This window comes from Carassius carassius, chromosome 25, assembly GCF_963082965.1.
Source record: "Carassius carassius chromosome 25, fCarCar2.1, whole genome shotgun sequence".
Classification (NCBI taxonomy): Eukaryota; Metazoa; Chordata; class Actinopteri; order Cypriniformes; family Cyprinidae; genus Carassius; species Carassius carassius.
Window position 1 is genome coordinate 6,143,251 of NC_081779.1, and position 27,639 is coordinate 6,170,889.

Consider the following 27,639-nt stretch of genomic DNA (forward strand, 5'->3'; position numbering starts at 1 on the left):
CAGAGCCAAATGATTTAAGTATTTAAAACAACTCATAGTGGACTAGACCAGCCAATAGTCAAAAGATGAGCTCAGTAAAACTAACAGGAACATGGCATTGCAACCATTTACTACATTCAGTCTGAGTTTTTACAGTTAACTGACGTTTTGTTTAGTTGTAATTTTTTTTCCTGAGTGTAGAGAAACCCCAAAATTGGTTATTTTCCTATTTCAGATATCATATCCCATCAGATAAAATCTGTCTGCACTGTGGCTGAAAATAATAAAACTACAAAGAATGTGGCAATGAGGTAAGAAAAGCTGTCAATCATTAAATGAGAAAACAAAAAGTAACTCAGATATTATGTTGTAAATTAAAAGTAATGTGTTACTTTACTAGTTATATATACACATAGCTCTTAATTGAGACAAATCCCTCACTAAAGTACATCTAAGTAAATCCACACACAGGGCTCAGTCAAAGGACTCCTCCACAACAACTTCAAAGCTAAGACAGTGTGTGTGTGTCCATGCCTGTAGAGGCCACCTGCTCAGTCACTGATGCTGAAAGCAGTCTGGAATTAGAGAAGACACGCACACACACACACACACACACAGTGCAAAAAGACAACGCTTTTCATGTTCGCGTGTGTGGAATACCACTAAGAGCACTGCACATGTCTTATTTTCCATCCTCAAAGACGCAGAGACAGAGGTGCGTAAAAGCAGACGTCTTTATTCAAAGAGAGAGCACATCAAAACAGTGGAGTCACGGGGAAATCTCAGATGGGCTCGAGTGATCAGACTAATGCACAGACTCTATTACGAACTCACAGCAATCAGTGCAGTCTTTGAACCTCCGTCCCATTACAGGATGTGCATCGTATCAAGAACACAGTGGTATTTACCGCTCGATAAAGAGCGGGACGGCATTTAGACTGTGTGCTGCATGTACCTTTAGTGCTGAGGGTTTTAGATGACAGCTCCAGCATGTTCAGCATCTCTGTACCGATATTCTCCAGAGTGATGGTGAGCTGCTGCGTTTCTCCATTAAACAGCTGCAGGGACACGCTGGTGGACAGGTCTTCACTGGACAGATGAGCCGACCTGGACCAAAACAAAAAATACAAAGCATAAAACCTATTAGGGTTGTAAATAATTGCTTTGAAAACAATTCAGCTGTGAATCTTTATTGAGTTATGTGATGCATCACGACATTTTGTTAGTTTGATGGGATTTTTCATATTTTGGCAGGATTATAAAAAGATAAACTTAAAAACTTTCAGAGACGCACTGAGCTGAGGACACAAGCGTACAGTAAATGCAGAGACAATTTAAAAGGGACCTATTATGCAAAATACACTTTCACATGGTGCTTGGACATAAATCTGTGTTGGCAGTGTGTGTACACAACCCTATAATGTTAAAAATCCACCCACTACTTTTTTTTTAATCCCCCTAAGTAAAAAGCAGTGTCTCCCAACTACCTGTTTTCAACATTGCTACTTATGTGAAGTCACATTGGCCACAGGCCTTCCCCCCGAAAGTTGACGGACACTGCTGTTTATACATGTTATACACGTTTATACTGTTTATACACATAATTTGTACCGCCCTGAGTGAGTTCACAGGGAGTTGAACACACTACACCATTGCTGCACTGATGAAAATGTCTCCCAAGTGCTTTTGGTGTTGTTTAACTGGATGTATGAATCCAAACAGCTTTCTCGATTTACTCCTGAAATCTGAGCTGCAGAAGACGAGATGTATTAATTTTGTTTTTGAAGAAGATGCTCCCTCAACTCCCTCGACTTTTTTGTGAATGAGGGGCAGTATAAAGCAGTTTTTGCTCAAAAGTTTCTCCTGAAGGATGGAGCAGTGCCAGCTGTTCGTGATCCAGCTACACCTCCTAAGTATCACACGTTAGTTTTCCAAATTGCCTTTCTGAAAGACCTTCTTGGCACTCTGCAATGCTAATGTTGCTAAAGCTAGCACTGTCTGTCTGTTTTAATTGACGCTGTCTTCATGTGCTACCAGAATGATCATGAATAGGAAAGTGGGAGTTAAAATTGCATTTGAAAGCAATGTGAAGTCGACCGCTGGAATTAGTCGAGCTCATAATCACAAGTGTGGCTTATAAAGTTTCTAATAGCATGCGATGGCACCATGAGCTATTTTTTAATCGCACCATGCTCCCATCTGTGTAATTCATAAAGTGAATTTTTAAATGCACAGTACAATCAGATGACTGACCCTTAAACCGAGTGCATTTTCTATAAAGATAACAGGCTTGTACTAATAGTGGAGTGTTTATTTGCAAAGGCTAGCACTGGTATAGAGCATCACAGTCCCGCCCACAGCCTGAGAGAGCTTAGGTGCCGGACGTAAATTTCCCATTCATTTTTCCCATTGACGTTTTGGAAAAATCCGTATCTAAATAGTTTTAGAGCATGTCTGAGGATAACCAGCTACGGCTGAACTCATAAGCATACAACATATGAAGAGAAAATCCCAAAAAAAGTCAAAGGTACAAGAATGTACATATTTTCATTTCCGAGTGAAGGAACAACTCATCCCATAAACCACCGCGCCTCACTGAAGTCAACTGAAGCCACAACCACGAAAGAGCCTCTTGAGCGACTTCCAAATCTGACGACGGCCACGTGAACTTTTTCCTCCAGTGAATTGTATATAGTGAATGTGCCTTAACTTGCCATGAATTATTACACACATGTTCAGTAAATGCATGAAGAGGTATGCCTAGGCTAAATATTGTTTTGACAGTGGCATCATGAAATGCTTGATATGACTCATACCATATGAAGGCTACAGTAGCCTAGCTAAAGTGAACGATAATGCTAACTAACGTTACCAACCTCCCTGCAAAACTCACCATAACTTTGTTGGTCTTGTCCCTCATGCTGGCCCTTATAAAAACCCACAAGCTGACCCTCGGACACGCTACACTCAACTACATGATTTGAAGTGGTTTTCACCCCTTTGAACACTTTTGTTTTCCTCCTTGAAAAAAGCCATTATGGCAGCCAAGGAGATCATGATTGCACTGATAAGTCTACCGTGCAAAAACGCAACAGGTTTTTTTTTTTTTTTTTTTTTAAACTTTGTTTCACTTTAGTTTCACTTTGAAAAGCTCAAAATGTTATTAAGGACAAGTATTTTTGATTGCTTTGTAATAATTTCAGAGTGTACCTGTGGAGGAAAGTGTTTGCTAAATAAATAATTGTAAATCACAAGGTACTATTACAGTAATTATAATCAATTACTAATTTGCATACTCATTATATTGAAATAGCATTCTCAGATTTTACATCCCTGATGTCCTAAATATAAAATAAACAATTAACTAAATAAATAATGAAAAATATAAGTAAATGAATAAATAAATAAAAATATTCAAGTAAATAAATAAATGACTGGGGCAGCTATTTTGTAGTCAAGAAGTATTGAAGTATAAAACCTTACCAAGCTTGTGTCTCAATGACATGTCAATCACCAATAAAATCTTAAATAATAATAATAAGTTTGTACCTTTAACGCAAAATCATGCTAAATGTATTTGTTTGTCCGGTTTGGACTACTGTAAAGACCAGGCGATGGCCATGTCAATAAAGTCAATGGCTCTTTTAATTGAAAGGTGGGACCTTCTTTTCTGCAGCCGCATTCCAATTAAAAGAGTCAATCGCCTTATTAGGGCTTTGCATGAGTGATTTCTCATGTGGCTTGTCTCCTTATATCCCCTTTAGTTTAGCAATGGCATCTTGCACAAGGAGATGTGCAAAAGCACTGCAAAATTCAGATTTATCATTATAAAAGTCTTCAAAATTAGGGAACACCCTGAGGCTTGAGAAAAACCCTTAAAATAAACAGTCCATTAAAAAAGCTGTGCTGCCAATGTTCTATTCCATCAATTCCCCCTCTATCGCTGTGTTTGTTCCACTCAGGGTGTCTAAACAACCTCTAGTCAATCGCTTAAAAGTTTTAATCCATTTTTCATGTCTCCATACTGTACAAAGAGCATTTAGACTGATGTTTGGCTCTAAAAACCTCTTCAAGAAGCTCAGAAGCAAGTGAAAGAATAAAGTGAGGATGGTCAATCTGAAAAGAGTCTGATATATCAATTCACAGCACAACATTTGCATAAATTAACGTTTTCCTGACATTAAAAAGATTAAAAGTTCCTTTAAGGAAAAACTGAACAACGAAATTACCAGTTTAACAGTTTTTCAAAACATTGTACTGTGGCATTGATATCATGAATTTAATCTTAAAAACTGTAGTTTTCAGGAGGATAAACGCAATGCAGTGTACATTCTGCAGTAAATAAACTATGAAAAAGGCAACTGACAACTTGCATTTTTACAGAGTTACGGATTCTCCTATTAATTTTTATATGAGTGGTTTTTGTCTTCTCCTCCTTACAATGTCTCTAACCAAACCAGCAGAGCCAAACAATGTCTCCTCCTTACAATGTCTCTTTTTTATTCCAGCAGAGCCAAACAAAACAAACCAATTTCCTTTCATTTCATTCTGAATTTCATTTCAGACTGATTCATTCAAGTTGAAGAATAATATTATTAATGTACTTGAGAATTAATATGTTTACAGCAGCATCTGCAGAGCTAAATATGATGGAAATGACTGACAATCCCGTCAGATGGAATATGAGGCTGTAGATGTATGTGTGAATGTGTGCAGGACTATTACTGTAATTAGCTCTGGGTGCTTTGGGATCGTCCAGAGTCTTTAGCCTGCCAAACTCTTCTCAAACAAACCATATTAAAGAAGAAGGTGGGGGGGGGGGGGGGGGGTATTACTTTTGCAGTAATAAATGCATAGAAATGTTCTCATGCTAAACCCATATGAATTTACAAAAGATAAACTTGTTTTGTGAAGGGAAAATATGTATACAGATGAAATGCAGAAATAGTAACGCACAATGCACATTAGCTGGACCAGCATGAAAAATGTAAACACCTATGTAAACCTGTGGTAAATTGACAGTATATATATATAGATAGTCTGAAAATATATATATATATATATATATATATATATATATATATATATATATATATATATATATATATATATATATATATATATATATATATATATTATAAAATATAATATAATATAATATAATATATATATATATATATTTTTTTTTATTATATTTTATATATATATATATATTCACTAAAAATGCCCAAAACACTAGTTGATCAAGAAAATAAAAAACCTTCCCTTCAGGTTTTTAGAGTCAGGGAGGATATGGCAGCACAATATGACAGCAGTGGGAACAGTAAATAGGGATTCACCTCAAACACACACACATATACAGAGTGTTCAGTCCCTAGATATCATCACACTGCAGCCACTTCATCATCTTTACTCTCTTTACTGCATTTCTTCCCTCTAACCACAGCTGCCTGATGTTGATGAGTAACTGTTTTTTCAATGCTTTCTTTTTTTTTTTTTTTTTTTGGTGCCAGTTTATTTATTTATTTTGATTTAATAAAATTTTCTATTTTTTAAATTATTAGTGCCATCCAACGATTAATCAAAATGAATCGCATCCAAAATAAAATATTGTGTTTACATAATATATGTGTGTGTCTACTGTGTATATTTACTAGACACGCATGTATACATTTAAGAAAAAAAATATTTATATATTAGATATTTATATATAAATTGTATATATACACACATATATTTATTTATTTTAAATATATACATGTATGTGTGTGTAATCTCAAAATATTTCACATGCCTTCACTTGTTCATCGGGTTCTAAAACATAAAAGAAAATTACAGAGAATATTGATGAAATCTAAATCATCTGCTTAATATATAAATAATAAGTAAGCAAATTATTAGCACACATTAAAGCACATTAAGTTTTTATAATTTTAGTTTTCAGCAATTAATACCAATTATTATAATTAACAATTATTATTATTGTATCATATTAATTAATTATTATTATTATTATTTTATTTTATTTTTTATGACCACAAGTTTATTTATGTTTTAGTATGATTACGGTTGTCAGATGGCTTAAAACACTCTGGTAACTAATTCAAACAATTATTTTAATAATCTTTTATATGTTTCTAAAAAACAACGGCATGAATTTTGCTGCAAAACTCTGCTACCTGGTAGGCTGATAAAAACCTCTGCAATCCTAACTCCCAAAAGCTGCCAACAGCAGCCAGCCAATCACAACAGATTCTCTGCCAGCACTTTATTTTTGTGTGCAATATGCATCAGGCAGTCTGTGGGCTTTTCATGAGCAATCGGGCATGCTGTCTGAGGCTGAGAATAGCCATCTGAATGCTTCCTCTGATTTGTGACAGCACTGAGCAAAGACACATCTCCATAAAACTGTTTTGCAACTAGGCTACAGCAACTGAAACATCCTAAGAGAATGTGACCTAATTAAATCACCTTATTATTGATTTTTATTTGATTTTATACAGAAGAAAAGCAAACCTTGGTAAGGATGTAGAAAGCTGCAGTCGTGGGAGTGACGGCACCACCTCCACCATACAGCCGCTGCTCTTCACCCCCACCAGACTCTCCAGAAGACAGTCACTGCTCACCCCAAACACTGACGTGTGATACCCTGCAATATTAGCAAAAATCATATTTCAAAATGTTCCAAAATCGCAGCCCGAGCTAATGGTCTGAAGGCAATTAGAGCTCATTAAAGTCCTTCGAAACATGCGTATGATTTGTAGATGTTAAGAACTGTTGGAACAGCCATAAAGCAGGGATCAATGAGTTTATCCTATTTTAATGAGAGGATATTTAGCTGGTCTATTCAAGCAGGGAAATGCTGGACTTGTTTTTCGGTTTGAAACAGATTTGATTTCTGCATTATTGCACCATTATGGTGCAGAATAAAGGTTCAGTACAAACTAATTTCTCGTTTTATAAGAGAATATTCAATGGTCCATCGGTTTTAAAACACTAGAAAAATTACAGAGCCATTTACCTACCATTTAATATTAACACCCTACTTAAAGATGTTGCTGGTTAATGCACGCTCGATTACAAACAAGACTTTCATTTTAAATTATTTTATTTCACATAATGTTTTGGACTTTTTATTTATCACAGAGACTTGGATAAATGTGGATGAGTGGAGTCCATGTTATAAACTTTGTCCAACTGACTATAATTTGATTAATACCCCAAGATAAGTGGGCCGCGGTGGGGGTCTAGCTACAATGAGCAAACAGCAGTTTAAAAAGTCTGTTTTGAGTGTGGTCATCCATCGATCTCCAAAGTATAACCAGACTCTTAACTAGACATTTTAAGATTCCTTATCCTCTATTTTATTATTGTCTGATTCTATCTTAATTGTGGACAATTTTAATATTTTAAACATCTGTTGTCCTGGGAAGCCTTTGGTCGAGGAGCTATTGGTTTTCGAACCTGATGGACTCATTTAATGTTATTCATCATGTCTCTGGCCCTATGCATGAGAGAGGACATACTTTGGACCTTGTTTTTTCCTTAGGGCTGTCAATTTGTGATGTTGATGTTAATGATGTTTGCATTTTGGATCATATGCCTGTTGCTTTCAGTGTAAATGTACCGAATTAAATGAGGGTGACTCAGACCTCTTATGTTTGTTCCCGTACAATTACTCCATCAACACCACAGGCTTTTGGTGAGATTTTCAGTACCTTTTCTGATGTATCATGGTTGGAGTCCGCACCTCTTACGGCTGATCCAGATGAATTAATTACCGTTTTTAGTTCTGTATGTTCTGAAGTCTTGGACTCTGTTGCTCCTTACAAGATTAAGCATTGTAAGGTAAAGTTTAATCAGCCTTGGTTTAATGAACATACTCGTGTTCTTAGACGGCAGTGTAGAAAGGCAGAACGGGCTTGGAAGAAAAAAACTTCTGAACTTTCACAAGATGTTACAAGACTCACCCCTTGGGTATCAGAAAACTGTAAAGGATGCTAAAGCAGCCTATTTTTCAAATATTATATTGCAGCACTCAAACTCACCAAAAGTTTCTTTTCAAATATAAATAGATTTTTTTATCCAAATGTTGTTACGATACCTCCATCTACAGAGTGTTGTGAGAAGTTTTTAATATTTTTTTTTTCTGGAAAAACTAAAAACATTATTTGATTTGGATGGAAAAGTAGCAGAAAACACTACTAGTGTCAACGCTTTTGATGAATTTTATCTGGTTTCATCTATCGATATTAGTCCTATTATTGCTCATCTGAAATGCCCAGCTACCAGTTGGGATGTTTTGCCTTCGGTTTGCTTGGTGTGACAGCTAACTTTATTGGACCAAGTATTACATCTATTGTGAACTGTAGCCTTTCTACAGGTCTTTTTCCATCATGTCCTAAGCAAGAGGTCATTCAGCCCCTTCTCAAGAAGTATGCTCTGGACCTTTTGGATTTCATAAATTATCGGCCAATTTCAAAGTTGCCCTGTATTTCGAAAATATTTGAGAAAGTGGTTTTATCTCAGCTGAGCTCTTTTTTGGCTAATAATGATGTGCTAGATGCTTTTCAGTCTGGCTCTAGGGCAGGACACAGTACTGAATCAGCTCTATTGAGAGTTTTCAATGATTTGTTACTCATTGCAGACTCGGGTAGTCGAGGAGCTTTAATTATGCTTGACCTTAGTGCAGCTTTTGATATAATAAATCATGATATCCTTATTAAACATTTAGAGCATGTTGTGGGTCTGAGAGGGCCTGTTTTAAAATAGTTTTCTTCTTATTTGATGGGATGATTCTTTTCAGTGAGGGTTGGGGAATGTTCTTCATCTTCAGTCTCTACTGACTGTGGAGTACATCAGGGCTCCATTTTGGGACCTATTCTGTTTTCACTATTTCTGTTGCCTTTAGGTCTTATTTTTAAGACAAACAGTATGTCTTATCATCTTTATCCTGATGATATTCAAATTTGCCTATTAGATCTGGAGGATCAACTTCTCATTCATATTTGTTTTTTATGTCTTGAGGAGGTGAAGTGCTGGTTAGGGCAAAATAGCCTACAGCTAAATGTGAGTAAATCTGAAGTAATAATTTTGGGGCCAAATAAGGTTGACTGTGACATTAACAATGTGTTAGGTACATGGACAACTTATGTGCAGTCCCAAATAAGAAATATGGGTGTAATTTTTGACTTGGCTCTAACGTTTGATCACAAGATTAAATGTGTGGTAAAAAGTTGCTTCTTTCAGTTGAGGACTATTGCAAAAATGAAATCCTTTTTGTCTGGGTGCCGATCTTGAGATAGTGATTCATGCATTTATCTCCTCATGTTTGGACTACTGTAATGCACTTTATTTGGGAGTGAGCCAATCTCTTATTTCAAAATTGCAATTGGTCCAAAATGCAGCTGCGAGGCTCCTTACTAGTACAAAGAAAAGGGAACATATTACTCCAGTTTTGGAAAAGCTGCATTGGCCTCCAGTTAAATATCAGATTCAGTATAAGATGTTGCTGTAGGTTTTTAAAGCTGACCATGATATGGTCCTAGAATATGTTATGGACCTGATTCATTTGAACTCTGATAGATCTCAAAGATCATTTAACTGCTTACTGCTCTCAGTTCCAAAAACTCGCCTGAAAACAAAGGGGGATCGTGCATTTTCGGTTGCTGGCCCAAGACTGTGGAATACCCTTCCACCTGACATCAGATCTGCACCCTCAGTTGATGTTTTTAAATCTTGCTTGAAAATATACTTGTTTTCTATGGCTTTTATTTGCTGACTTTGGAAGAATTGTTTTAATTGTTTTTCTGTTATTGTTGATTTTTGATTTTACTATTCTCATCTTGTTATGTTGCTGTACAGTCCTTTGGTCTACTTTGTAGTGGAAAAGGCTCTATAAATAAAGTAGACTTGAGACTAATGTACTCAGTATTTTCTCAATATTCACAGCACATTATATTATATGAAAAAATGTAATATTTATTCATGAGAAATTAGTACAGATTACAGAAGTTAAATTGCTGTTTCATGTGGCGTTTAAGGTGTTGTACAGCTCACCGTTGATTGTGATGTTGCCTCCGGTTCGAGGAACTCCAACCAGAGTAACCGGATAGAGACCAGACTCCGCTGGCAAAGACAGAGCGGCAGGAAGGGACTCAAAATCTACACCTGATGTCAACAGGCCCTGATGAACACAGTCACACAGAATATACAGTACAGTGGTCAATATATAGTGCTCATTATATAATCATTTGTATTATATAAAGGCAGTGTGAATGCTCTGCTTTTGTGATCCATGTAAGAAAGAATGTAAGGATTTCAATATTTTCAGTTCAATATCAATAAATAAAACAATTTCATAAACAATAATGATGATAATAATTATAATTTTAAATATAAATATAAAAATGTATTAAAGATATATAAATCAAAAAAATAATAATGCAAAAAAGATAAATAAAAAGTAAACTAATTCATAAAAATGAAAAAGGATTAAAAAAATACAAATAAAAAAACATTTAAAAATAAATTAAACAAACAAAATGTACAATAAATAAAAAATAAATAAGTGTTTAAATTGTTCTCTTTCTGTTGAGTTATTGTGTTTTCTCACCAAAGGAGAAAAAAATGCAATTAAAAAGCAGATTAAATGTAAAACACATGCAGCCACAGACAGCTTTTCAAGGAGAGAATCACAGTGCCATGTGCACATGAATGCTATTAAAAGATAAAACACATGCACACAAAACAAATTATTCAATATCCCCAAGCAAAAGGAGACGATTAACATAAACGGCATGTGACTTTTTTTTTACAAGCCAGTACTTCAGTTAACGCATTCAAAAAATTTATATATTTACCAGATACGGCAAAACAGCAAAAGACTTATAAAATAAAAACTAGTAGCAAATATTTTGTTTGGCATTTTAGTTTTCCAATTTCAGGCTTTTTTTTTCAGCATAAACTGTTTTTGCAAATGTACGGTCTTTTATGCTAGTTTTTGTCTTATTGTGTGTTAACAATAACAAGAAGAGAATAAAGAGATGCCGAAACAAAGCAGTATGAAAAGACACAAATAGACCAATGAAAAAACAATTGGTGACGGACCAATGGTTTGAGATTTTTGGGTTTTCTTTCTCTTCTTATTTTTATTTATTTCGTTTTTGCAACAAACATCACATAATCAATCATCCTGATATCCATCTGATATGGAGGAGATGAAATCACTCTCAGCATTCTCCCCATTACATGGAGAAAACTGCTCTTGTTCACAGCACTACAGGAAAAGGAAACCGGGTTAGCAGAATCGCAGTGGCAGATAAGAGCGAGAGACACAGACAGATTGAAAATGACATGCTTACACCTTCGTCGAGGAGGTGAGGCCCGATTATTTCCATGCCCTGAGAAGTTTTCCTGCTTTCTATTCATACTTGAGACATCATTCAGACTCCAACAAATGTGCTTTATGGGATTTTTATCATGTAGCCTGAATGAAACCATTAAACTCTGAACTCAACAGGAAATAATAGGGAATTTTCAATTTCTCCTGATATTCGATCTACTCAATGTCCAATGTCTCTGTGACATGAAACTTATATCTATCCAAAGAGAACATGTCATAGGGCTTTAAAGTCAAGCCATTTTACTCAGACAATTGGAATTCCACTTCACATGCAGCATATTTAGGAGTCAAATAAGTATATATGAGTGTGTGTGTGTGTGTGTGTGTGTGTGTGTGTGTGTGTGTGTGTGTGTGTGTGTGTGTGTGTGTGTGTGTGTGTGTGTGTGTGTGTGTAATAAAATAAAAATACATTAAATTACAATTAAACATTAAACATTTACATACACTAATATTCATTTGTATGTATTGTTCTATATATAGTAAAATAATAGTAAATACCAAAAATTGTCTATGTGAATTAAAAATAAACAATTGCAAAATTATAATTTAAAGACTAATTGAAAAAAGAAGCAATATAAATATTATATATAATATTTACATAATATGTTAATATTATTAAATATCTAAAATATATTAAGGTTTCTGTAAAGTAGACGTTATAAGGAAGTTGGTTGGAGAAAACAATCACGCTCAATATTCTTTACTAAATGATTCAATGTACCATGAAATTTCACATTTTGTCTCCCTTTGACTTGATTATTTTGTACAATATTTTTTATTATTTTCTAAAACATCGTGACTCAAGTGTATCTTAAGTAAAAATAGAAATACATAATGTAGTGAAATATCAACAAAACACATTCAGTAGCTCAAGAGATGTTGTTTTTTGGATAAGAATAGAATGAATAATATATAATGAAGCACTTTAGAAATGCATTTATAAATTAATGTACCTCCATCACTTCGTGCCTGGTGAAAAATATATGTAGGCTATATATTCGGTGGAGTATGATGTTTGTAACTGAGTGAACACACCTCCACAATGAGGTCTTACTCAGCCCATATCCATCCCTAACCGCCTCCAGAAAACTCCCCACCTCCCCTATATATATATATATATATATATATATATATATATATATATATATATACAGTACAGACCAAAAGTTTGGAAACATTACTATTTTTAATGTTTTTGAAAGAAGTTTCTTCTGCTCATCAAGTCTGCATTTATTTGATCAAAAATACAGAAAAAACTGTAATATTGTGAAATATTATTACAACTTAAAATAATAGTTTTCTATTTGAATATACTTTAAAAAACAAATTTATTCCTGTGATGCAAAGCTGAATTTTCAGCATCATTACTCCAGCCTTCAGTGTCACATGTAACATCCTGTCTATCACATGATCATTTAGAAATCATTCTAATATTCTGATTTATTATGAGTGTTGGAAACAGTTCTGCTGTCTAATATATTTGATGAATAAAATGTTAAACAGAACTGCATTTATTCAAAATAAAATAAAAATTCTAATAATATATATTCTAATAATATATTTTCTTTACTATCACTTTTTATCAATTTAACACATCCTTGCTGAATAAAAGTATTGATTTTATTAAAAAAAAAAAAAAAAATTACTGACCCCAAATTACTGACCAGTAGTGTATATTGTTATTACAAAATATTTATATTTTAAAAACATAGCTTCTTTTTTTTTTCTTTTTTTTTTTTCTTTTTATTCATCAAAGTATCCTAAAAAAGTATCACATGTTCTGAAAAAATATTAAGCAGCAGAACTGTTTCCAACTTTGATGATGAATCATCATATTAGAATGATTTCTAAAGGATCATGTGATAATGATCCTAAAAATTCAGCTTTGCATCACAGAAATAAATGATAATAAAAAAGTATAATACATTTAAAAATTATTTTAAATTGTAATAATATATCACAATATTACATTTTTTTCTGTATTTTTGATCAAATAAATGCAGGCTTGATGAGCAGAAGATACTTCTTTCAAAAACATTAAAAATAGTAATGTTTCAAAACTTTTGGTCTGTACTGTATATATAAAAAACGTATAGGCCTAGTAGTCATGAAGATACTGAACAAACAGACAGCACTGTGGTACATCAGATATATAGTTTGCAGCTACTGTAAGACAGAGGTCAGCAGTAAGGTCAGTAAGGTCACACTGGTTCATCCTGGCACCATTCACAGTGCCATCTGATTCAGGTTTTTACTGGCAGAGGAATTGTATCAGGTATCATGCTGATACCATCTGGGGCAGATCTGGGCATGTCTGGAACAACACAACTCACTTTTGCAATAATTTTTCATTTAACACAAATACACACACATCTCCAGTTCAGTGTGTCCCTGGTGAGAAAGGACAAAAAACCTTTCTGGATTGGAGTTTAACCTCTAGCTGGAGAGTACACCTGTGCCCTGAGTGTGTGATGCTCTAATGGTTTTGAATCGAAGCTGCTAACATAAAGACAGTAAATTCAGTCCAACAGTCACTATAATCACAGACCTACTCCATCACTATCCTACCCTTGAGGAAAAAAACTTCACCCCTGAATTGCTCCTAAAAGACTGTCTCTACAGTTTGATCCTTTGGGGAATACAAATATAGCTCTGTTCTAAAACTCAGTGAGCAGCCTACCAGTGTTTTAAAGCATCACAGAAATGCTCTGGGTGTGAAATTTTAAGAATGTATTGCAGTGAGATATATAATTGAAAATAATATTTTTAAAGGGGTCATATGATGCTGCTAAAAAGAACATTATTTGGTGTATTTGGTATAATGAAATGTGTTTATGGGGTTTAAGGTAAAAAAAAAAACATTACTTTCCACATAATGAACATTATTGCTTCTCCTCTATGCCCCACCTTCTGAAACGCATTGATTTTTTACAAAGTTCACCTGTCCAGTGCAATGTGATTGTCCGAATACCTCAAGCGTGTGACAGAAATGTTACGCCCCTTAACGTATTGTGACGCCCTGTCCGGCTGGAGCGACGAAACATAACCATAAAACCCATTATAAATATTATTTAAACTATTCTATTTAGTCGTGTCCTCTTTTGGAAGGCCAAACAAAGTAGTTTCACTTTTACAGTGAAACACACAGCGTCTATATGACATGGCAGCAGTGGTCACAACAATACTACAACGAGAATAAAAGGTAGGCCTTCTTTCTTTGCATGAACATCTGGGCGGCGTTATGCAAATCTTCCCACATATTGATGTAGAGATGTGGGGGCGCATTAGAACTTTGATAAAAAATATCAAATATGGACCAAGACCTTGTAACACTCCAAAGAGAAAGGAAAAATTTAATTTGCATCATATGACCCCTTTAAATGAATTTTCATAAAATTAAATGCAATCAAAAAATAAAAATACAATATATATAAAAAATACAAATAAAAACCAAATAAAATAAAAATTAAAAGGCAAATAAAATACATACAAGACAAAACAGAATCTAGTTTATATGTTATAAAAGTCTTAAGATAAAAAAATATATAAAAATTAAAATGAAATAAAATTAAATTAAATTAAATTAAATTAAAACTAAGGCAGCTCAATAATACCTAAGACAAATATATGCATGTGCATCTCAATAAATTAGAATGTCGTGGCAAAGTTGATTTATTTCAGTAATTCAACTCAAATTGTGAAACTCGTGTATTAAATAAATTCAGTACACACAGACTGAAGTAGTTTAAATCTTTGGTTATTTTAATTGTGATGATTTGGTTCAGATTTAACAAACCCACCAATTCAATATCTCAACAAATTAGAATATGATGACATGCCAATCAGCTAATCAACTCAAAACACCTGCAAAGGTTTCCTGAGCCTTGAAATGATCTCTCAGTTTGGTTCACTAGGCTACACAATCATGGGGAAAACTGCTGATCTGAAAGTTGTCTAGAAGACAATTGCTGCATCCGAAAACTTCAGCTTGTTGCCTCACTGCCATATCGGGCAATGACTTTGCAGGCAGTGTTTTTTCACGAAGGCACCTCATGAAACTAATTTTGGACAGGCTTCTGAGGCAGAGTAATGGTTAAATGATCTACAGCAAAATATAGAGAGCTTTGGTGATAACTAAGTGGATATTTAATTAATGCAATATTAATTTCTCGCTAGAAATTACATAAAAAGTACAAAACTTTGATCTAAAACATACATTTACACACAAACTGAGCACCGACTGCAACTTTCAGATGCCATCTTACATTTTTGGCTTAACTGTCACAGAATGGAACGCACAGGACTGTGGGATATCAAAGGCAGTGAAGGATACATCTATGCTGCCTTCAAAAATCGGCCAGATGAAGGCATCTCAGGAGACAGGAAATGAAGCTGAAATTGAATAACACTGAATGGCTTTCAGATGCCGCTAATCATTGACACCCTTCACAAGGAGGGTAAGCCACAAACATTAATTGCCAAAGAAGCTGGCTGTTCACAGAGTTGAGTGGAAGGAAAAAGTGTGGAAGTATGCACAACCAACTGAGAAAACCGCAGCCTTATGAGGATTGTCAAGCAAAATCTAATTCAAAATTTGAATGGACTGAAGCTGGGGTCAAGGCATAAAGACGTGTCAAGGAATTTGGCTACAGTTGTCTTAGTCCTCTTGTTAAGCCACTCCTGAACCAAAGACAACGTCAGAGTTATCTTACCTGGGCTAAGGAGAAGAAAAAATTGACTGCTGCCATTGGTCCAAAGTCCACTTTTCAGATGAGAGCAAGTTCTGTATTTCATTTGGAAACCAAGATCCCAGAGTCTGGAGGAAGGGTGGAGAAGCTCATAGCCCAAGATGTTTAGAAGAAGTCCAGTGTTAAGTTTCCACAGTCTGTGATGATTTGGGGTGCAATGTCATCTGCTGGTGTTGGTCATTGTGTTTTTTGAAAACCAAAGTCACTGCACTCGTTTACCAATAAATTTTGGTGCACTTCATGCTTCCTTCTGCTGACCAGCTTTTTGAAGATGCTGATTTCATTTTCCAGCAGGAATTGGCACCTGTCAACACTGCCAAAAGCACCAAGAGTGGGTTAAATGACCATGGTGTTGATGTGCTTGACTGCCCAGCAAACTCACCAGACCTGAACCCCAGAGAGAATCTATGAGGTATTGTCAAGAGGAAAATGAGAAACAATAGATCAAAAAATGCAGATGAGCTAAAGGCCACTGTCAAAGAAACCTGGGCTTCCAGACCACCTCAGCAGTGCCACAAACTGATCACCTCCAAGCCACGCCAAATTGAGGCAGTAATTAAAGCAAAAGGAGCCCCTACCAAGTATTGAGTACATGTACAGTAAATGAGGACATTCCAGAAGGCCAGCAATTCACTAAAAAAGTTTTTATGAAGTATTCTAATTTGTTGAGAGAGAATTGGTGGGTTTTTGTTTAATGTGACCCAAAATCATCAAAATTAAAAGAACCAAAGACGTAAACTACTTCAGTCTGTGTGCACTGAATTTATTTAATACATGAGTTTCACAATTTGAGTTGAATAACTGAAATAAATTAACTTTTCCATGACATTCTAATTTACTGAGATGCACCTGTATATAAATAATAATAATAATCAAAGGGTTTCTAAAATTCTAAGACACCTTGTTGTTACCCTAATTAAAATTACAAATCAAATCAAATCTGAGGCTCCCCAATAATGCCAAGAAGGGAAAGGCGTCTCAGTGACAAGAGACAAGAGGACAAGAGATTGCTAAAATGCCTTATGACCAAAAATAAATAGCTCAGATGGAAAGAGACAATGTGTCCAACGAGATCTGGCAGCTGTCTAAGTAGAGAGCAGGCAGCAAAGCAGCACCAGAAGAGTCAGCGTTTGATACACGATTACCATGGTTTCTTAGGAGGGTTCTGATTAATTGTGTCTCATATGAGTGGCCCATTATAGTGTCAGGAAGATACTGTAACCCCTCTCCATCTCTTCAGTGTGGTTCTGCCTCCATTCCACTATCATTATGGGCAGGTCATGGTGACCTTCTACAGCCCAAATAGCCCTCAAGCCACCCATAAGTGGCACAGTCTCATCTCATTTCAGCTGTCTGGGTCGAATTCTAAAGCACAGTTAATATGTAAAGAGGAAAACACAAAAGATTTCTGGCAATGACATTTGCATTACAATCCCATTGCTCTGTGCAGTGCCCAAATCACAAACAAACCCATTGAAAACACCATGTCCACTAGGTGCAGTTTCCAGCACAATTTTTCTGTCCTCATTGAGAGCAAAATGCCATATAAAGTGGCAGAACCTCTATAAATTAACCAATGATTTTTTTTAAAGAGATCTCCATAGTGCTCAATGCCACTTTTATATGCTTCAGTTCAAATATAAGTGATCATGTATAAAATCAGTTTCTAGCATTTTTTCTTACAGTGATGAACAAAGAGAAACACCATAATGCCTCTGCAGGGTTCTGATGTAGGATCATATTTTCTGCTGTGATATAGACATTACTGTGTCAAGCACAGTTTTCTTTATGAATCGGTACAAAAGTAATTAAACTAACATGAACTAAGCGAGCTAGATGTCTTTTCCATAAAAGATGTGCGTGTGTATAATGGATTCCCTCTCTCTTTCTCTCTTTGAATGTTTTGATGCATTCAGTTGCATTTTTCCCTGATATCAGTCATGAGAACTTAAAATGCTCCATCATTTCAATAAAACAAAATAAAACACAAAAATTGCAGGTTATGAATAAAATTATTTTTGAAATAAAATGATATAAAATAAAAACAATAAAATACACAAATTAAAAACAAAATTAAAATTATGAATACAAATTATATTATTACTTAATTTTAGAATTTTATACACACACGTCATAAAAATTATTTAATTAACTACAACAAAACAAACAACAAAAGAAAGATGCAAAGAAAATAACAAAAAAAAGAAAAGATACAAAATTATAAATGAAAAATAAGATAATTAGATAATATAAAAAACAATATAAAATATTTCATAAAATGGAAAAAAGTAAAATAATGAAATATAAAATATAAAATAATGTACAAATATAAAAATCAAAATGAAAAAAAAGAAAATTATGAATACAAATTATATATATATATATATATATATATGTATATATATATGTATATATATATATATGTATATATATATATATATATATATATATATGTATATATATATATATATATATATATATATATATATATGTATATATATATATATATATATATATGTATATATGTATATATATATATATATATGTATATATATATATATATATATGTATATATGTATATATATATATATATATATATATATATATATACACACACACACACACACACAGAAATGTAAAAAATATATTTCATAAAAACAACTATAATAAAACAAAAAACAATGAAAAATGTATACAAACAAAAACAAAAATTTTTATTTTGTAATATCAAATCACTTACAACCCTCTACGGACGCCTTGGCAAATGAATCGCCATTGGCTAGTAAAGATTTTAGTTTACTCGCCAGACTGATAATAATAATAATCATAATAATTGGGAAAAACCTAACAATAATACTGATAAGATAAAAATGAGATGAATTCTAATAATAATAACTATAAAACACACTAAGGATTACTAAGATTAATGAGCTGCTGGATTCATGAATATTAATCAGGTTCTGTGCGTTCAGTCGAACTGATTTGCTGTAATCAAAACTGGGACTATAATAGGTGAGCTCCAACCAATGAGAATGCCATTTGTTGATAAACTCCACCCATTACCGGAAAACCCAACTGCTCTTAAAAGCTGAAGACTTCCATAGGAACGCCGTTGTTTTGACAGAATAACACATCAAAGAATATGGTTTAATGTAGCGCTTCAATTAACTCTCTCTCTCTCTCCCTCTCTCTCCCTCTCTCCCCCTCTCTCTCTCTCTCTCTCTCTCTCTCTCTCTCTCTCTCTCTCCTGATGAAGAGTGAAACTCTGAAGCCCTCAGTCAGAGAGTGTTTGCGAGTGAAGCTCAAGTCCGGGGTAAGTATACAGCGTGCTGCTAACAGTCCCACCACGTCTACTCCGTGTGTTTCTCTGCACAGGCCCGGTGCACCCAGGACGCGATCTTCCCAGATGTCCTTCACTGCGACGCCGGGACACCACGGACCCTGGGTGCATCCACAGCGGAGGACGCGAGCCGTGTCCCGGGCGACGACTTCTCCCCTTCCTGCCTTCGACATCTCCATCCGGAACCGCTTCGCTCCCCTCCGCGAGACAGGACGCGACGCTGTGATCATCGGCGACTCCATCGTCCGACACGTAAGTGCTACGTTAGCCGAAGATAAAGTGCACACTCATTGTTTGCCTGGTGCTCGTGTTCTCGATGTTTCTGCGCAGATACCCGCGATCCTGAAGGCCGACGAGAGCCCCAGAGCGGTCGTGCTTCACGCCGGGGTCAACGACACCACGCTGCGGCAGACGGAGACGCTGAAGAGGGACTTCAGGAGCCTGATCGAGACGGTTGGCAGCACGACGCCCGCGGCGACGATCGTCGTGTCAGGACCACTGCCCACGTATCGACGAGGACACGAAAGGTTCAGTAGACTTTTTGCTTTAAATGAATGGTTGTTGTCATGGTGTAAAGAACAGAAATTGCTATTTGTTAATAACTGGAATCTTTTCTGGGAGCGTCCTAGGCTGTTTCGCGCTGATGGATTACACCCCAGCAGAATCGGAGCGGAGCTGCTCTCTGACAACATCTCCAGGACACTTCGCTCCATGTGACTAGTAAGACAATTCTGAGATAACTATTATGATGAGTTTTGTTCCACCCGCTTAAATGATAAAAGTACTTGCGCTGTAAAAACTATTAAGACTGTGTTTGTTCCCCGAATAGTGAGGTCAAAATATAATGTAGGATCTAGAAAAAATCTTATCGTAATTAAACCAGAAAAATGTAAAGTAAATGAGCAAAAACAATTTTTAAAGTTTGGGCTCATAAATATTACATCACTCACACCCAAAGCAGTTATTGTAAATGAAATGATCACAGAAAATAGTTTTGATGTACTCTGCTTGACTGAAACCTGGCTAAAACCAAATGATTATTTTGGTCTAAATGAGTCTACTCCACCAAACTACTGTTATAAGCATGAGCCCCGTCAGACTGGTCGTGTCGGAGGTGTTGCAACAATATATAGTGATATTCTCAATGTTACCCAGAAAACAGTATACAGGTTTAACTCTTTTGAAATACTTCTGCTAAATGTTACACTGTCAGACATGCAAAAGAAATCTAATGTATCTCTTGCTCTGACTACTGTGTATAGACCACCAGGGCCGTATACAGAATTCCTAAAAGAATTTGCAGATTTCCTCTCAGACCTTCTGGTTACAGTTGATAAGGCGCTAATCATGGGAGATTTTAATATTCACGTTGATAATGCAAATGATACATTAGGACTTGCGTTTACTGACCTAATAAACTCCTTTGGAGTCAAGCAAAATGTCACCGGGCCCACCCATCGTTTTAATCATACACTAGATTTAATTATATCGCATGGAATCGATCTTACTGCTATAGATATTGTACCCCAAAGTGATGATATTACAGACCATTTCCTTGTATCGTGCATGCTGCGTATCACTGATATTAACTATATGTCTCAGCGATACCGTCTGGGCAGAACTATTGTTCCAGCCACCAAAGAAAGATTCACAAATAACCTGCCTGATCTATATCAACTGCTATTTGTACCCAAAAATACACATGAATTAGACGAAATTACTGACAACATGGGCACTATTTTCTCTAATACATTAGAAGCTGTTGCCCCCATCAAATTGAAAAAGGTTAGAGAAAAACGTACCGTGCCATGGTATAACAGTAACACTCACTCTCTCAAGAAAGTAACTCGTAGTCTTGAACGCAAATGGAGAAAAACTAACTTGGAAGTTTTTAGAATTGCATGGAAAAACAGTATGTCCAGCTATAGACAGGCTCTAAAAACTGCTAGGGCAGAGCATATCCACAAACTCATTGAAAATAACCAAAACAATCCAAGGTTTTTATTTAGCACAGTGGCTAAGTTAACAAATTACCAGACGCTACCTGATTCAAATATTCCACCGACGTTAAATAGTACTGACTTTATGAATTTCTTCACTGATAAAATAGATAGAAGAAATACAATAGCGAATGTAGATTCTACAGCGTCTAACACTTCAGTTTCATCCATCGCACCCAAAGATAAACTGCAGTGGTTTACAAATATAGGACAGGAAGAGCTAAATAAACTTATCACTGTATCTAAACCAACAACATGTTTATTAGATCCTGTACCCACTAAATTACTAAAAGAGCTGTTACCTGTAGCCGAAGAACCGCTTCTCAATATCATTAACTCGTCGTTATCTTTAGGTCACGTCCCAAAACCATTCAAGCTGGCGGTTATCAAGCCTCTTATTAAGAAACCAAAACTAGATCCTAGTGTACTGGCAAATTATAGGCCTATTTCAAATCTTCCATTTATGTCTTAAATTTTAGAAAAAGTTGTGTCTGCTCAATTGAGCACCTTCCTGCATAAAAATGATCTGTATGAAGAATTTCAGTCAGGTTTTAGGTCCCACCATAGCACAGAAACTGCACTTGTTAAAATTACAAATGACCTGCTTCTTGCGTCAGATTCAAGGCTGCATCTCATTTCTAGTCTTACTTGATCTTAGTGCTGCGTTCGACACCATAGATCATGACATACTCATAGATCGATTACAAAACTATACAGGTATTCAAGGGCAGGCTCTAAGATGGTTTAGATCCTACCTGTCTGATCGCTACCATTTTGTTTACTTAAATGGGGTGTCATCTCATTTATCATCAGTAAAATATGGAGTGCCACAAGGATCCGTCCTAGGTCCCCTTCTATTTTCAATATACATGTTGCCCCTTGGTAATATTATTAGAAAATACGGAATTAGCTTCCACTGTTATGCTGATGATACTCAGCTATATATCTCAACGAGACCAGATGAAACTTCCCAATTATCTAAGCTAACAGAGTGTGTTAAAAATGTAAAAGATTGGATGACAAATAATTTTCTCCAATTAAATTCGGATAAGACAGAGATATTAATTATTGGACCAAAAAACACCACACAGAATCTTGTAGATTACAATCTGCAGCTAGACGGATGTACTGTTACTTCCTCTACAGTCAGAAATCTGGGTGTTATATTAGACAGCAATTTGTCTTTTGAAAATCATATTTCCAATGTTACAAAAACTGCATTCTTCCATCTTAGAAACATTGCCAAGCTACGAAACATGTTATCTGTTTCTGATGCAGAAAAGCTAGTTCATGCATTTATGACCTCTAGACTGGACTATTGTAATGCACTTCTAGGTGGTTGTCCTGCTTCGTCAATAAACAAGCTACAGGTAGTCCAAAATGCAGCAGCTAGAGTCCTTACGAGGTCAAGAAAATATGATCATATTACCCCAATTTTACAGTATCTGCACTGGCTACCAAATTAAGTTCCATATCAGTTACAAATTATCATTACTTACCTATAAGGCCCTAAATGGTTTAGCTCCTGCGTACCTAACTAGCCTTCTACCACGCTACAACCCATCACGCACCCTAAGGTCTCAAAACGCTGGACTTTTGGTAGTTCCTAGGATAGCAAAGTCCACTAAAGGAGGTAGAGCTTTCTCACATTTGGCTCCCAAACTCTGGAATAGCCTTCCTGATAATGTTCGGGGTTCAGGCAAACTCTCTCTGTTTAAATCTAGATTAAAAACACATCTCTTTCGCCAAGCATACGAATAATGTATCTTTTAAATTGTGAGTGTAGTTGCATCTGATCAAATGTGCATTTTTATTCTTTAGCTTGGGTTAAACTAATTTTACTTTGTTGGATCAGCAGCTATGCTAATGATGTCTCTATTTTGTTTCTATGTTTTGTTTCTATGTTTTTAAACTAGGATTTACACAAGCTCCAGTCTGGATCCAGAACACCTGAGAAGAGATGATGCTGACCCTCAGAGGACCCCAGATGATGCTAACCTTGAATCAACAAACAGAACTAACAATTATTGCTACATGTGTGACTGCATCATATAATAACTATTAATTAATAATATTGATAGTTCATCGTCTAGCTGACTACGTCTTGTATTATTATTATTTTTTTTATTTTTTTCTAAAATCCTGTCAAACGTGCACAAACTACTAGCTACTACTAAATATTGTAGAAACATAATTTTCTGTAAAGTTGCTTTGTAACGATTTGTATTGTAAAAAGCACTATACAAATAAATAAACTTGAAGCTTGCGAGTCCAACTTACAAACTGTATAGACATCATTTAGTTGCCCAGAGTGAAGATTTAGTCGCATATACGAGTGATTTACTCGCAATGTAGACGGTTGACTCACCATGTTCTCGACTCGTAGCTCAAATGGCATCGGATTATAGACCATTAACTGCACCTCGCACACATCGCCCTGCACCCACTGGAAATCTGCAACACACACATAAACACACACATCAATGAAAAGCAGCACTGTATAAATGCATAAAGAAAGAAAAGCATTCAGCTCTTAAACATTAGAAGATTCATTGACGTTGACAGGCCTGATCAATATGTTTGCATGCACTGCTTTATCAATCTCATCAAATTAAACAGCCAGCGGCAATTGTAAATATTTATTTTACTTGGGGGTACAATAAGATGACCTCATATGACATTTACATTCATGCATCTGGCAGATACAAGATATGGAATCAAACCCATGACCCTGGTGTTTTTTTAGCACCATGGTTAGTACCAGTTAAGCAACAGGAACACTATATGATTCTTTTCAGCTGAATTTTGCTCTCTGTTTCTGAGTAAATTCTTCAGAGCTGGAAGCTAGCGGACTGGAGTAAGTCTACTGAGCTTTTCCATTAATCCAGAGACAGAGTCTGATACCGATTAAGCGTTTCCAAACAATGGCCCCTTGTTCCCTGGGGAGGAGATGTATTCACTGTATTATCTACAGTATGCTCGCAGATTTCATGCTCAAATTATCCAGAGCCCCGTCTCACACTAATAATCATCCACCGCTGAAGGCCATATGGAGTTTAGAACGCATTAATTATTTTCAAAGAATGAAAACCAATTGTAGCTAATCGTGTCCGTTGCCTCTGAAATACGGTTACTGTTGACATTTCTCAAGAATTACCTGAATCTGGAGTTCATTGTGTATTTCACACTAAAAATAAATGGCTGTCATTGTGAATTGGCTAATTTGCTGGTGAGTAAAAAAATAAAAATAAGCCTAATTTTGGTGCTGAATTTTTAAAAGGGCTTTAAAATTGAATCTTCATGGTTGATCACATCCAAAACTGAAGTCTGTGCTTACATAATTTATGTTATTGTACAGTCTATAATTATATATATATATATATATATATATATATATATATGCATTTATTTCTTATACATACAAATACACGTGTGTGTGTGTGTGTGTGTGTGTGTGTGTGTGTGTGTGTGTGTGTGTGTGTGTGTGTGTTCTTGTTTTTGTGACATATCAGGACACAACTCTGTATAATGACATGGGTATGACACAGGTATTACAAGGAGAGGGTGACTTATGAGGACATAACCCATGTCCCCATTTTTCAAAACGCTTATAAATCATACAGAATGTGTTTTGTGTGTGTGTGTGTGTGTGTGTGTGTATGTATATAGTGTACTGTGTAGTGTAGTGTTTGTAAATAGAAAAATAAATCAAGTACATAAAAGTAAATAAGTAAAAGTAAATCAGAAAATAAAATAAATTAAACAAATAACAATAAATAAAATAAAAAATAAGTTAATTAAACGAGTACAAAAAAAGTAAATAACAATAATATAAGAAAAAAGTAAACAAAAATAAAATGAAAAATGAAAAAAGTGTGTCTGTGTGTGTGTGTGTGTATATAGTGTAGTGTGTAGTGTAGTGTTTGTAAATAGAAAAGAAAACTAAAATAAATCAACAAGTACATAAAAGTAAATGAGTAAGAGTAAATCAGAAAATAAAATAAACAAATAACAATAAATAAAATAAAAAATAAGTTAATTAAACGAGTACAAAAAAAGTAAATAACAATAATAAAAGAAAAAGTAAACAAAAATAAAATGAAAAAAGTGTGTGCGTGTGTGTGTGTGTGTGTGTGTGTGTGTGTGTGTGTGAGAGAGAGAGAGAGAGAGAGAAGTAATGACCACCCCTTTCCTCCCTAAAAAGAAACCATATTAATTAAGGGCAAATGGTTTCAATTGTCTCCAAATCAGGAATCTAATAATCTATAACAAACTGGTACATAAATCCAGTGTGAACGTACTGTTGGGCTTCACTGAACTGACGCAGAGTAAACGGCAGGCTTCACTCCTGAGGGAAATTAAAGTATGGTTGAAAAAGGAGCTTCTTTATTATAGATGCTATGAAAGCTGGTGTGGGAGACGGTTTTCCATATGATAAATGCATCAGAAGACAGCACAGATTTCTGAAATGAAGAGAAGGGGACAGGAAAGGCCAGACCAGGCCAATTAAATGCAATACCAGCCTTAAGGGAAAAGCCCATGAGGCAGTTTAAGCATTTCATTTGAGCTGGCTGCCACACAAAGACCCCTGGCACTGCTGATGGAGACCAGAGGTTCTGAGGATGAGAACCAAGCCAAAGCAATGAGACACAGACAAATCCACCTGTTGAGTCTGAAATCTGCCAGTTTAGGTCGACATGAAACAGCCATAGCAATTATTTTCACCTCACTATCGCGGCATAAAAATAAAGAGCTAAATCTTTTTATTGTTTTGGTTAATCTTAATCTTAATATTAATAATCTTTCATTATTAATGTAATGAAAACTGTGTAGTTCCCTCACACTTAGTGAACAAACTGTGATTAAACTGACTTGGAACTACCAAGTCATATACAGGTGCATCTCAGTAAATTAGAATGTTGTGGAAAAGTTCATTTATTTCAGTTATTCAACTCAAATTGTGAAACTTGTGTATTAAATAAATTCAATGCACACAGACTTAAGTAGTTTAAGTCTTTGGTTCTTTTAATTGTGATGATTTTGGGTCACATCGTGGCTTGGAGGTGATCAGTTTGTGGCACTGCTGAAGTGGTATGGAAGCCCAGGTTTCTTTGACAGTGGCTTTTAGCTCATCTGTATTTTTTGGTCTCTTGTTTCTCACTTTCCTCTTGACAATACATCATAGATTGCCTATGAGGTTCAGTTCAGTTTGCTGGCCAGTAAAGCACATCAACACCATGGTCATTTGACCAACTTTTGGTGCTTTTGGCAGTGTGGGCAGGTGTCAAATCCTGCTGGAAAATTAAACCAGCATCTTCAAAAAGCTGGTCAGCAGAAGGAAGCATGAAGTGCACCAAAATTTCTTGGTAAACGGGTGCAGTGACTTTGGTTTTCAAAAAACACAATGACCAACACCAGCAGATGACATTGCACCCCAAATCATCACGACTGTGGAAACTTAACACTGGACTTTAAACATCTTGGGCTATGAGCTTCTCCACCCTTCCTCCAGACTCTAGGACCTTGGTTTCCAAATGAAATACAAAACTTGCTCTCATCTAAAAAGAGGACTTTGGACCACTGGGCAACATTCTAGTTCTTCTTCTCCTTAGCCCAGGTAAGATGCCTCTGATGTTGTCTGTGGTTCAGCAAATTCCTTTACACGTCTGTATGCCTCGAGCCCAGCTTCAGTCCATTCCTTGTGAAGTTCACTCAAATTCTTGAATTGATTTTGCTTGACAATCCTCATAAGGCTGCGGTTCTCTCTGTTGGTTGTGCATCTTTTTCTTCCAAACTTTTTCCTTCCACTCAACTTTCTGTTAACATGATTGGATACAGCACTTTGTGAAAATCCAGCTTCTTTGGCAATGAATGTTTGTGGCTTACTCTCCTTGTGAAGGGTGTCAATGATGGTCTTCTAGACAACTTTCAGATCAGCAGTTTTCCCCATGATTGTGTAGCCTAGTGAACCAAACTGAGAGATCATTTCAAGGCTCAGGAAACCTTTGCAGGTGTTTTAAGTTGATTAGCTGATTGGCATGTCATCATATTCTAATTTGTTGAGATTGTGAATTGGATGGTTTTTGTTAAATGTGAGCCAAAATCATCACAATTAAAAGAACCAAAGACAAACTACTTCAGTCTGTGTGCATTGAATTTATTTAATAC

At 35.5% G+C, this 27,639-nt stretch overlaps 1 protein-coding gene across 3 annotated transcripts in view; it reads right to left on the reverse strand.

Moving 5' to 3' along the window:
- The window catches only part of trappc9 (trafficking protein particle complex subunit 9), a 235,626-nt gene that overhangs the window by 160,805 nt on the left and 47,182 nt on the right, over positions 1 to 27,639 (reverse strand). For all 3 annotated transcript variants that reach the window (XM_059509121.1, XM_059509119.1, XM_059509120.1), the window contains 4 exons: positions 23,840 to 23,925; positions 10,039 to 10,165; positions 6,496 to 6,628; positions 935 to 1,086 (listed from right to left, as the gene is read on the reverse strand). In XM_059509121.1, coding sequence (XP_059365104.1) covers positions 935 to 1,086; positions 6,496 to 6,628; positions 10,039 to 10,165; positions 23,840 to 23,925 — 498 coding nt within the window. The remainder of the gene's footprint in view (positions 1 to 934; positions 1,087 to 6,495; positions 6,629 to 10,038; positions 10,166 to 23,839; positions 23,926 to 27,639) is intronic.